Genomic DNA, 13,868 nt, shown 5'->3' with positions numbered 1-13,868 from the left:
CAGGTGGCACCCCCCCTCACACGAAGTGCTCGGGACCTCGCGCCCTCGGACTGGAAGACTGTGACCAGACGAGCCCCTTCCTTCACCCCTGATCCTGACCCGAACCGTCCGGTAACCGATCCACCGAACATTGGCGCCGTCTGTGGGGACTCTCGTCCATGGACTTCGTACTAGTCCAGACTGGGACCGGCAGCGAGGCCGCGCCTCCCGTGCTTGGGGGAGGCGCCGTTTCGACAGAAACTCGACAACAGCAGAGGTCGCCTCCAAGGGACACGACGCAGACTCACGAAAGACGCCCCTTCGGAGGAACTAGCGACAACTACGCCAGGATAATACAAGAGTTGCGCCATAGGATGCAAGACTTGGAACGCCGGCTAGCCGAAAGAGAACGCGACCAACGCACCCCGGAGCAGAGCCCCACCCGCTCCGTTCAAGGAGCCGCTCAAGGCGCTCACCCAGCCCCAAATACGAGTCGGAGAGCACGGGGGGACGGGGACGAGCCAGAAGAAGAAGCCGGGACCCCATCATTTACGCCCGACACGAGAGACGGCGTGCGTCGAACAGAGGCGAAGAGGACGCCCGTCGGGAGAATGACGAGCCGGGGAGAACTACCCGGGGACCAGTGATAATAGGAGCGACCCCTTTCCACCGTTCCGTACTCGAGGTCCGGCTGCCGAAAGACTTCGACAAGCCAACGGACATGAAGTATGATGGAACACAAGATCCCCTGGAACACTTGACGGCCTTTGAGGCCAGGATGAACCTGGAAGGGGTGGGAGACGAGGTCAGATGTCGCGCCTTCCCGGTCACCGTGGCGGGCCCAGCGATACAGTGGTTCAACAACCTCCCGCAGGGTTCGGTGACTCAATTCTCCGACATCAGCCACGCCTTTTTGGCTCAATTCACGACCAGGATTGTCAAAGCCAAACACCCAATCAATTTGCTAGGGGTGACACAGAGACCCGGAGAGCCGACCAGGAAATACCTGGACCGTTTCAATGACGAGTGCCTGGAAATTGACGGTCTAACGGATTCGGTGGCAAGCCTGTGCTTGACGAACGGGCTCTCGAATGAGGACTTCAGGAAACACCTTACCACAAAGCCCGTTTGGACAATGCAAGAGATCCAGTGCGTGGCCAAATAGTACATCAATGACGAAGAAGTCAGCCGGGTCGTGGCTGCCAATAAACGGCAGCCCGCCTACAACCAAGCACGGCACTATGAAGGCAGAGAAAGACCAAAGGAACACGCCAGGGACGGCGGCTCGAGTAAAACACCCAAACCGTTCCCCCGAGTTGGAAAGTTCACCAATTATACCCCCCTCACGGCACCAATCACCGAAGTTTACCAACAGATAGCGGAAAAGGGGATACTGTCAAAGCCCCGATCTCTGAAGGACAGGACGGGAGGAAACAAGAACCTCTACTGCGAGTACCACAAGGGTTACGGGCACAAGACCCAAGACTGCTTCGACCTGAAAGACGCCCTGGAACAAGCTATCAGGGACGGAAAACTTGCCGACTTCTCCCACCTTATTCGGGAACTAAGGAGACGCAACCGGGACCACGATAGCGAAGACAGATCCCGGTCAATAAGGCGACGGCAGGAACCAGAGGGTGACGACCACGGCCTTATAGTGGTAAACGTGGTAACGGCCAGAAATACCGCCCCAAGGTCAAAGTCAGTACAGAAAAAAGACGCCAAAGTCCTAGCAGTCTCCACCTCGACTGTTAGAAGTTCCCGAGGTATCCCACCCATCTCCTTCGGCCCAGAGGACCAATGGTTTGACGAGGCACCGGAAAGTCCGCCCATGGTCATCACGGCCAAGGTCGGAACGGGCCTCGTCAAACGAATCCTGGTAGATACGGGGGCAGACTCGAACATCATGTTTCGAAACGTTTTCGATGCCCTGGGACTAAGGGACGCCGACCTGACGACCCACCAGCACGGTGTGGTAGGGTTGGGGGACCACTTCATCAACCCGGATGGAATAATCTCACTCCCGACCTCTGTAGGACAGGGGCAAAAACGACGAACAGTCATGGCGGACTTCGTGATATTACGAGACTCCATGGCCTATAACATCATTCTGGGCAGAAAAACCATCAATGACCTGGGGGCGGCCATTAGTACGAAGCTGCTGGTGATGAAGTTTGTCACCAATGACGGATCCGTAGGATCCATCAAAGGCGACTTGGAAACGGCGGTCGCTTGCGACCACGCCAGTCTTTCTCTCAGAAAAAAATCTAAAGAAGCATCTGGGGTCTTCCTTGCTGACCTGGACGCCAGGATAGACGACAAACCCAGACTAGAGCCAGAAGGAGACCTGGATAAATTCAGGGTCGGCGAGGAAGACGATAAGTTTACATTCATAAACAGGAACCTCCCCCACGAGATGAAGGAGCCTTTGATGGAAATGATCAGGGCTAATGCCGACCTCTTTGCCTGGACGCTTGCCGATATGCCCGGAATAGATCCCCAGCTCATATACATCACCTGGCCGTTAAGGCGGGAACCAAGCCAGTGGCCCAGAGGAGGAGAAAAATGTCGCAAGAAAGGGCAGAAGAGGTAGCCAGGCAGACGGCCAGCCTCCTAGAAGCAGGATTCATCCGAGAACTAGACTACTCGACCTGGTTGTCGAACGTGGTCCTGGTTAAAAAGCACAATGGGAGATGGAGAATGTGCGTGGACTACTCCGACCTGAACAAGGCGTGTCCCAAGGATTGCTACCCCCTACCTAACATCGACGCACTCGTCGACGCAGTGGCGGGGTACCGGTATCTGAGCTTCATGGATGCCTACTCAGGATACAATCAGATACCGATGCACCGACCCGACGAGGAAAAAACGGCGTTCATAACGCCAGGAGGAACCTATTGTTACAAAGTAATGCCTTTTGGTCTGAAAAACGCTGGGGCCACGTACCAAAGGCTGATGAATAGGATATTCAGTGAACTTATAGGCAAAATAGTAGAAGTCTACGTGGATGACATACTCGCAAAGACCACACGACCCGACGACCTCCTGAGCGATCTTGATGGCGTTTTTTCCTCCCTACGGCAACACGGCATGAGGCTTAATCCGCTCAAGTGCGCGTTTGCCACGGAGGCCGAAAAGTTCCTGGGATTCATGATTACTCAAAGAGGAGTAGAAGCCAACCCAGAGAAGTGTCGAGCAGTTCTCCAGATGAAGAGCCCGGGTTGTATCAAAGACGTCCAACGACTTGCCGGGAGGTTAACGGCTTTATCCCGATTCCTCGGCGCGTCAGCAGCAAGAGCTCTGCCTTTCTTCAATCTAATGAAAAAAGGAATGACGTTCGAATGGACCCCAGCATGTGAAGAGGCATTCAACCACTTCAAGCAGATCCTAGCGGCACCACCGGTCCTCGGAAAACCTAAGGTCGAAGAACCACTCTACCTCTACTTATCAGTAACCGAGGAAGCACTTGCCACAGTGCTCGTTAGAGAAGAAGGGAAGACCCAACAACCCGTTTACTTCGTGAGCACGGTCCTCCAAGGACCAGAATTGAAATACAGCAAGCTGGAAAAACTGGCGCTGGCGCTCCTAGTCTCTTCCCGAAGGTTAAGAGAATACTTCCAGAGCCATCGTATAGTCGTGAGGACGGATAAGGCGATTCGCCAAGTACTGCAAAAACCTGACTTGGCCGGTAGGATGATGACCTGGGCCATCGAGCTCTCCCAATACGACCTACAATATGAACCCCGACATGCAATCAAAGCCCAGGCAATGGCAGACTTTCTGGTAGAGGTGACGGGGGACCCCCCCGAGGAAACGGGCACACGGTGGAGGCTCCACGTTGACGGGGCCTCCAACCAAACGTCCGGGGGAGCAGGGGTCATCTTAGAAAGCCCCGCAGGGGTCATCTATGAGCAATCGACTAAGTTCGAGTTTCCAGTGTCGAACAACCAAGCAGAATATGAAGCTTTCTTGGGCGGACTAATACTAGCTCGGGAAGTCGGAGCGACAAAGGTCGAAGTATGCAACGACTCACAAGTTGTCACCTCGCAGGTGAACGGAAGCTACCAAGCCCGGGACCCCATCCTGCAAAAATACTTGGAAAAGGTTAAAGAAATAACGAGTCAGTTCCAGGAGGTCATCGTCCAACACGTCCCAAGAGAAAGGAACACACGAGCAGACCTCCTGTCTAAGCTGGCGAGCACAAAGCCAGGGTCGGGTAACCGGTCCCTTATCCAAGGCATGGTGAAGGAACCGACGGTCGCCCTCCACTTGACGAAGTCGAGCCCCTCATGGCTAGATCCCATCACCAACTTCCTGGAACTCGGCAAGTTGCCTGAAGATGAGAAAGCAGCCAAAGCCTTAAGAAGGGAGGCGGCCAAATACGCAATCATACAGGGACAACTATTCAAAAAGGGACTCAGCCAGCCCCTATTGAAGTGTTTGCACCCCGACCAGACGGACTACGTGCTCAGAGAAGTCCACGAGGGGTGTTGCGGACACCACATCGGGGGTAAAGCCCTAGCAAGGAAGCTCATCCGAGCAGGATACTACTGGCCGACAATGATGAAGGACTCAAAGGAATTTATCAAAAAATGCATAAAGTGTCAACAAAACGCCAACTTCCACAAGGCACCGGCCTCCGAGCTAAACTCTCTGACGACTACTCGACCTTTCGCACAATGGGGAGTCGACCTCCTGGGGCCTTTCCCGGTCGGCCCAGGACAAGTCAAATACCTCATTGTCGCCATCGACTACTACACCAAATGGGTGGAGGCTGAACCGCTGGCTACGATATCGTCCTCCAACTGTCGGAAGTTCATGTGGAGGCAGGTGATGACCCGTTTCGGTATCCCGGAAGTCGTTATCTCAGACAACGGGACCCAGTTCACGGACAAGAAGTTCATGGAGTTCCTCTCTGGCCTAGGGATAAAGCAGAAGTTCTCCTCGGTAGAACATCCCCAAACAAACGGGCAGGTAGAAGCCACAAACAAGGTCATCCTTCTTGGTCTAAAGAAGCGCTTAGACAATAAGAAAGGAACATGGGCTGACGAACTCGCCTCCGTTCTATGGTCTTATCGGACAACTGAGCAAAGCGCTACGGGGGAAACTCCCTTTCGCCTAACATACGGGGCCGATGCGGTAATACCAGTCGAAATCGGCGAACCGAGCCCTCGACTACTACTCGCGGGCATGAGCGAAGCGGTCGAAAAGGACCTGGTTGAGGAAACAAGGGAGATGGCTCACCTATCAGAAACGGCGCTGAAACAAAGGATAGCCCTGCGTTACAACGCAAAAGTCCTCAAACGAGATTTTGAGGAAAGGGACCTCGTCCTGCGACGCAACGACATCGGCGTCCCGACCCTAGGGGAAGGCAAGCTGGCGGTAAATTGGGAAGGTCCCTACAGGGTAAGGGAGGTACTCGGCAAAGGTGCTTACAAGCTCGAGAGACTCGACGGCAAGAAAATACCCAGAACATGGAATACGGGTAGCCTAAGAAGGTTCTACTCATGACCAGACGACTCGCCGACCCGGGAACCCAAACAAATTGTAAATATTCGCCTTGTTCGCATGATGATCTGTCTTTTTATTTTATCAAATGCTCGCCATATTGATTAATTTGTTTAGCTAACGACTAACTCATACTTGTCAAAAATTTTCGTGCTTGTCCACTACTTTCCTACGTGCGCCGCGCACGAGCGCTCCCTAAAACGGCAGACCGGGACTGATCACCCCGGGGGCCATCTTCCTTATGGCCAAAGCCAACTACGACGACAACACGACCACGGCGATCCAAGCCATAACAAACATAAAACGGGGAAACGGGCGCGAGCCCACCCCCGAAAGAAACAACGACAACAAATATAGCAAACGGAAACCCGGCCAAACGACTGAATAAGTATAACTTATAAAGAGTCAAAACAAAAAACGAGCAATAAGTTGTTCAGCAAACGCGTTACGAAATATCCTAAGTTACAAGACCTCACTTCCTCGGCATGTCAACAATCTTTCCGTCCTGGATAGTCTTGAAAACGCCAATTGACGACGTGTCGAAATCAGGAGCTGCGATCCTTAGCTGAGCCTTCAGGGCATCTTCGGTCATCGAGATGGCGTTCTTCCCTTGCTCCTTGGTCACCTTAAGCTTCTTCTTAAGCTCAGCGGCTTCAGCTTTAGCGGTTTTCGCCTCCGAGACGGCCTGCTCCCGCTCTTTTTCCAAGGCGACAACCCGACCCTGAGCGGCATTCAGCTGACCCTCCAAGGTCATCTCACGCTCAAGAAGCCGGGCCACGGTCTCATCGGACGCCTTCAACCTCTCCGCAACAAACGACGATTTCTCCTCAGCAGCGCTAAGCTTTCCCCCCATCTCGGACAGCTGACCCTGGAGGAGTTCAACTTGAGCCTTGAAGTCATTGTTCGCCTTAACAGAGGACTCAAGCTTCCTCCGGAGCGCCTCCATCCCCGATAACTCGAATTCAGCCTTCCGAGCTATCACGGCCCCACGAAGCAAGGTGCGATACATCCACCTCGCCTGCCCGGACAGTTCGGTCTCGTGAAAATGCTCCTCTGTCCCGGGTATCAACTGTGAGTCAATAAATTTGGTAGCATCAAAGTTCCTTTCCATTATGGTAAGGGCCCCTTCCGGGCTGGAAGACATCTTTCGCTTCTTGGGAGTATGGATGAGCTCCACGTCACTATCCGGCTGGGGGGTGAGAGACGCGTGCCCTTCAGCGGGCCCTTCCTCACGAGTAAGGGAAGCCTGGCCCCCTGCAGCCTGTTTCCCCGACACGTCGGCATCCTGGGGAGAAGGCACAGCCTGATTCTCCTTCTCCCCTGAAGGACCCTCCGACTTACCGGCATCCTTCTCTTCGGCATTCTCGTCGTCACTTGCTTCAAAAAAGGTCTTCATCAGATTTTCAAGACCGGTCACGGTGGCAGACATTTCCACTGCAACAAACAACAGGCACATTAGTCGTTAGATCGGGAAAAGAAAAACAACAACAAAGAAACATAGGCAAACAAAGAAGACAACTCACGAATAGAGCTCCTGGAGGCCTCCCGTTCACCCATAAGAAGATGAGGGTTCACGGGGTTCTTTTCAAAAATGACAAAAAGTACGTCAGCTATTTGCTTATCTACAGCCGACAACCTCTTGTACGTCACCTTGATGAAAGGATTCGACCCCGCACCAAAACTCCAATAAGTCTGGATAAGGCGCTCCCCCTCTAACGACAACCAAAAGGGGTGACGACCTTTGACGGGACGAACTTTGAAGTACTTATCTTTAAAACCATGATAGGAGTCCTCAAAAAGGCCAAATATTCTCCTACCTTGGGCGGAACGGAAAGAGAGAAACCCTTTCCTCGCCTTCCCCTGTTTGGAAGGGTTGGTAAGGTTGAAATAGAAGAGGAAGACGTCCACCGACACCGGCAGCTCCAGGTGCTCGCAAACCATTTCGAAGCAGCGGATCGAAGCCCAGCTGTTCGGATGAAGCTGAGAAGGGGGGACGGATATCCGGTTCAGCAGCGCCATTTGAAAGTCGGAGAACGGTATCCGAACGCCAACTTGTGTGAACATGGACTTGTAAAACCAAATCCAATCGGGGCACGAGGAGAGTGGAAGTTGAGCTCATAAATACGCTCATGGGGGGCAGGGACAATGGCCTCGTAGTTGGCCTCCTCGTCAGTCCCCCCACACAAGTAGCCGGTTTGCCGGAACTCGGTCAACTCCTCCAGGTCCATTTGGTTGGGCGAGCTCCTTATATCGTCGGTCACCCAGGCGTACGGGTCGTAGGCCGCGCCAGTTCCAAAAGACCGGGAAACGATGCGAGGCATACCTACATCGGGGTACCACTCCGTTAGACTATGAGGTCGGGAGTCCATAGAAACCCAGAAACTACGCCTTTTCAAACTCAGATCATGGCCAAGAACAGTTAAAAACTACGCCTATCACGCAAATCACCTAAAACCTACCCAGGAATGGTACCCCTCCCTTAATTCGTCTACCCCACCAGTGGAAGGTCATTCGGCTAAAGTAAACCAAGCATGCAACCATCACAAACAATAACTACGCAGCGGTAAAACATAGCATAAACACAAGAGAAGAGGAAGCAGAAATTACCTGAATTGGTTGCAGGAACTTGAGAGGAAAAAGAAGGCACGAGAGGGCTCGAACAGGAAATTTTGGATATCAGGGAGAGAGGAAAGTGAAAATGGCAAGGGTAGGAGGAAAAGGGAAAGAAACTGTTTAAAAACCACCACAAGGAGTGCGAAAAGAGATAGGGGCAAAATGGTCTTTACGCACGGAGTTTTAACCCATTATGAGCATTTAATGCTCAGCACGAAGAACGAAGCGGCGAACGAACACCTCAGCAGACCAAGGGACACGCGCACAAGAAACGCGCCTCTCCCACGGTCAGACGACTCGGCGACAACACACGAACATGGACATCACGCACCACCGATCGCCTCACGACCACCCGGCCCGACTACTCGCCTCTCAACCGACCCGGACACGCGTCCCGTACGGCTCTCTCGCAGCTATGGGACAGCGTCCTTGGGAGTATGGGCCTGCCCTCCAGAGGGACCCAATACTGACATGTATATAAGGGGAAGACTGGCTCTTCCCCCGAGATACGTCACATCCCTACACCACCTTCATTCTGCCTGCACGTATTCTGACAAGAGCGTCGGAGTGTTTTTGCAGGTGGCACCCCCCTCACACGAAGTGCTCGAGACCTCGCGCCCTCGGACTGGAAGACTGTGACCAGACGAGCCCCTTCCTTCACCCCTGATCCTGACCCGAACCGTCCGAAAACCGATCCACCGAACAAATTCATTATTAGAAAATATAACATAAAATTAAAATATAATATTTTAAAGTTAAACCATTTTAATTATATAAATGCTTTTTTTATATAAAAATATAAAAAAATTAATTTTTAGTGAGCTAATATTAATGTTTATATTTATAATTTAAAATTTACTATTAAAATTTATGATATAGAATTTAGAATTTAAAATTAACAAAATAATTTAAAAAATTAATTGATATGGACTGAAAAACAGATTTCTAATATTACTCTTATATTGTCAAGTATACTTTTTGATGCGTACCACGCCATAATCGGCATGGAGGTTCAGTTGCAGACTGACCTTAAAAATCGGAACCAAGTAGTACAGAACAAACAAACTTTATAAATCACCTCCGAAACTGAATACACCACTCAATCACGTCTCTTCACAAGATATCCATAACGGCACTTGACCAGAAATATCGGAACTAACAGGAACTCACCAGCAAACTCGAAGAGCCTATAAATCTTACCCCCCTGATTCAGAAAGGGGCAGGTTCCACATTCACTTCTAGTTATTTACTCTTTATTTATTAATTATTCTCCCACTTACTTGAGCGTCGGAGTGCTTTGTGCAGGTGCTCCCGCCGCCGTGTTTCAGAAGGCCGAGGTTAAACTCACGTTGCTACTCGAGGACAACATATAATCCAGCCACGCATCCAAGTGCTCGGCCGGAGATCACCAACCTCGGTCATCACAGACGGAACATTTGGCGCCCACCGTGGGGCCGATCTAACCCCACTTTATTCCCACTCTCTTTTCTTCTCTTACGCAGGACCCATTAATTTGAGGACATGGCTGACAATGGAGTCCCTCAACCCAGTCAGGCCGAACTCATGGTCCAGCTGGCTGAACTACAAGCAGAAGTCAAGAGATTAGCTGAGCTATCCACGCAGAACAGCAAGCAAGAGGAAAACAACTCCAAAGGTCCAACCCAAGGTCGAGCCGATCTAATCTGTGCTAACCCCCCAAGGAAAAGCTGACCTTGGACAACCCGTTTTCAGAGGAGATCACAAACTACCAAATGCCAAAACATTTCACTCTCCCTTCCTCTCTTGAGCCGTACAAGGGGATTGGTGACCCCCGGGCTCACCTAAAGAAATTTCAATCCATGATGTTTTTTAACGGACCTAACAATGACCCTGTGCTTTGCAGAGCTTTCCCTACTTACCTCAATGGGGCTGCCCTATTGTGTTCTCGAAACTGTCTGCAGGATCAATCTCCTTTTTCGAGGAATTAGCCAGGTCATTCATCGACTATTTCGCGGCAGCTCGGATTTATGTGCATGGATCGGACAGACGACCGACGAATGTGTGATAGCCAAAGACCTCCTCGAGAGATTGGCGCGGCAGGGCCTCCTGGACAAATACATTGAGGGTAGAAAACACAGAGAAAATAACAAGGAAGAACGACAACAAACCTCGGCCAATAAAGACACCAACAAGTGGCCGAGCAATAACCCCCCCAAAGGCATCATAAACTGCATATCTGGAGGATTCACATGAGGGGGTGAGACGATCTCAACAAGGAAATGAAGCTACCGTGCCATGTTAGCAATCGAAGGAACAACGCTACCAAGCAACAAGGACATACCTGACTTAGAAATCACGTTTAACCAAACCGACATATGCTCGGCTGTTCCAAATTCGGACGACCCGGTGGTAATATCGATCCAAGCCGGCGACCTTCTGGTAAGGAAAGTCCTTTTGGACCCAGGTAGTAGTGCAGATGTTCTCTTTTATTCTACTTTCTTAAAAATGAATCTATCCGAAAAACTAATACAGCCCTCGTCCGGAGAATTAGTAGGGTTCTCTGGCGAGAGAGTACCAATCAAAGGTTACATATGGCTAAGGACGACGATGGGAAACAACCCATTATCAAAAACCTTAGACGTACAATACCTAATAGTTGATTGCCCCAACCCCTACAATATTATCCTCGGACGACCTGCCCTGAATATGTTCAGGGCAGTCGTATCTACTTATCATCTGTGTGTTAAGTTTCAGGCGCAAGACAGCAAGATAGCGACAATACATTCTGATCGACAACAAGCTCGGCAATGCTACAATGCTAGCTTAAAAAAATCGGACATAAGCCACAAACAAAGGGAGGTCCTTGCAATAAATGGCACAGAAATCTTATCCTTGGCCGAGCTTGATCCTCGAGGAGATACCCAGGAAAGACCTCAACCAGCAGATGAGCTGCACAAGATCCAGCTAACTCAAGTCCCGGGACAGGTGACTTACATCGGCCAAGCACTAAGAGGACAACAGAGATCGGAATTGATAAAGTTACTACAAGACTATGCTGACTTGTTCGCCTGGACCCCGGCAGATATGCCTGGCATTAGCCCAGACATCATCTGCCACAAGCTAGCCACTAACAAGACATGCCGACCCATAGCCCAGAAAAAGCGAAACCTCGGCACAGAGAAGTCAAAAGCGGCCTTAGAAGAAACAGAAAAGCTCCTCAAAGCCAACTTCATCAAAGAGATCCGTTTCACCACATGGCTCTCAAACGTGGTAATGGTAAGAAAAAACTCAGGTAAATGGCGCATGTGCGTCGACTTTACAGATTTAAACAAGGCGTATCCCAAGGATGCTTATCCCCTGCCATGCATCGATAAACTTGTAGACAACGCCTCAGGTTTTAACAGCTTGAGCTTCATGGATGCATACTCTGGGTACAACCAGATTTTAATGCATCCAGAAGACCAAAGCAAAACAGCATTTATAACTGAACATGGTAATTTCTGTTATAGAGTTATGCCATTTGGCCTTAAGAATGCAGGTGCAACCTACCAGCGTCTGATGGACAAAGTATTCCGACACCAAATAGGTCGGAACATTGAAATCTATGTGGACGATATGGTCGCCAAGTCCACTGAAGATCGGTCACACTGCGACGACCTCAAGGAAATATTTGAACAGGTCCGAGCATACAAAATGAGATTAAACCCAGAAAAGTGCGCCTTTGGAGTCCAAGGAGGGAAATTCCTAGGATTCATGTTGACTTCTAGAGGGATCGAAGCAAACCCCGAGAAATGCAAGGCTATACTCAACATGACAAGCCCCAGGACGATAAAGGAAGTACAACAGCTAGCAAGACGGATAGCCGCCCTCTCCCGATTCCTACCCGCGGTCTCAAGTCGGTCACATCCATTCTTCCAGACGATCTTAAAAAACAAACGATTTCAATGGACACCAGAGTGCGAAACCGCGTTCGCCGAGCTAAAGACCCTTCTATCATCACCTCCCGTACTACAAAGACCTGAGGTCGGCAAGCCTCTATATCTATACCTATCCATTTCCAATCATTCCATAAGCTCGGCCCTTGTCACTGAGACAGGAAGGATCCAACAGCCAGTATACTTCGTCAGCAGAGTAATGCAACCAACGGAACAGAGGTACCCGAAGATAGAACAGCTCGCCCTGGCACTCGTAGTCACGGCAAGAAGACTAAGACACTACTTCCAAAGCCACACAATAGTAGTAAGAACAAATCACCCATTGAGGCAAATATTAACAAAACCAGAGCTGGCAGGACGGTTGACCAAATGGTCAATTGAACTCTCAGAGTTCGACATTCAGTTTCAGACCAGATCGGCCCTCAAGGCACAAGTCCTCGCCGATTTCATCACGGAGATGACCCCAGGCGACCACATTGAAACATGGGAATTACACGTAGATGGAGCGTCAAGCCGAGAAGGGAGCGAGGCCGGCATAATCTTAAAAGAGGGAAATAAAGTGATAGCCGAACAAGCCCTCCAATTTCACTTCTCGGCAAGCAACAATCAGGCCGAATATGAAGCCTTCATAGCGGGACTCAAGCTCGCCCTAACCCACAAAGCGACGAACTTAACGGCACATTGCGATTCCCTCCTAGTGGTCCAACAGATCCGAGGAGAATTCCAGGTAAAAGATCCCTTACTAGAACAATACTGGCTCATAGCAAAGGATCTAATTTCAAATTTTAGTTCATTCACTATATTACACGTGCATAGAGAACAAAATGTCAGGGCAGACATACTATCTAAACTCGCCGCCACCAGGGCGGACACGCAAACATCAACACTATCACAGCACACACTCACAAAACCGAGCATTGAACTATTGTGTATCGAACACATCAACCACTTCCACGATTGGAGGAAACCTTTCCTTGAATACATATGTACAGGTACGGTGCCCAGAGACGAGCTCCACCCTCAACAATTTAAACGTAAGGCAAGCTTATACACGAGAACATCAGGGGAGCTATACAGACGAGGTTTCTCACAACCATTACTAAGATGCCTAGACCAAGACCAGGCCAGAGAAGTAATGAACGAAGTCCATGAAGGAGTATGTGGGAACCACATAGGAGGACGAGCTCTCGCTGCAAAAATAATCCGAACAGGATACTATTGGCCGACCATGAAGAGAGATTGCATAGCAAAAGTCAAAACATGTGACAAATGCCAGAAACACGAGGTGATCTCAACCAAGCCAGCCGAAGTACTACACAGCATGGAGGTAAGCTGGCCCTTCTACAGATGGGGACTTAACATCCTCGGCCCCTTCCCAACAGCACCAGGACAGGTAAAATTTCTTTTGGTATCCATAGACTACTTCTCAAAATGGATAGAAGCGCAACCCTTAGCAAAGATAACAGCTGAAAAGGTACGATCTTTTATTTGGAGAAATATAATATGCCGCTTTGGGATACCAAAGGAAATAATATCAGACAATGGTAGACAATTCACAGACAATAAGCTCGGTTTATTTCTAAAAAATTTCAATATTCAACATCGTTTTAGCTCGGTAGAACACCCACAAACTAATGGGCAAGCCGAAGCTGCTAACCGAGTTGTATTGCAGGCAATAAAGAAGAAGCTCGACAATGCAAAAGGAGAATGGGCCGAGCTCATTCCCGAAGTACTGTGGAGTTACAACACCACAATACATAACACTACAGGCGAAACACCCTTCAAGTTGGTCTATGGCTCAGAAGCACTGATCCCCATTGAGGTCGGATTACCGACGTTAAGAACCGAGTTGTA

The 13,868-nt window shown here is 50.1% G+C and overlaps 1 protein-coding gene across 1 annotated transcript; it reads left to right on the top strand.

Moving 5' to 3' along the window:
* The first annotated feature begins 700 nt into the window (after positions 1-700).
* On the top strand, positions 701-1,144 carry LOC148575739 (uncharacterized). The gene has a single exon (XM_088502526.1). The coding sequence runs from the start codon at positions 701-703 to the stop codon at positions 1,142-1,144; it is 444 nt and encodes a 147-aa protein (XP_088358652.1).
* The last annotated feature ends 12,724 nt before the right edge of the window (positions 1,145-13,868 follow it).

Source organism: Arachis ipaensis, chromosome B1 (genome assembly GCF_059453495.1).
Source record: "Arachis ipaensis isolate K30076 ecotype BB chromosome B1, ASM5945349v1, whole genome shotgun sequence".
Taxonomy (NCBI): domain Eukaryota; kingdom Viridiplantae; phylum Streptophyta; class Magnoliopsida; order Fabales; family Fabaceae; genus Arachis; species Arachis ipaensis.
Note: the sequence above shows the minus strand (reverse complement) of the source record. Positions and strands in the feature narration are given on the sequence as shown.

Coding starts and splice junctions, on each gene's coding strand:
- LOC148575739 (XM_088502526.1), top strand. CDS start 701: ATGAAGTATGATGGAACACAAGATCCCCTGGAACACTTGACGGCCTTT.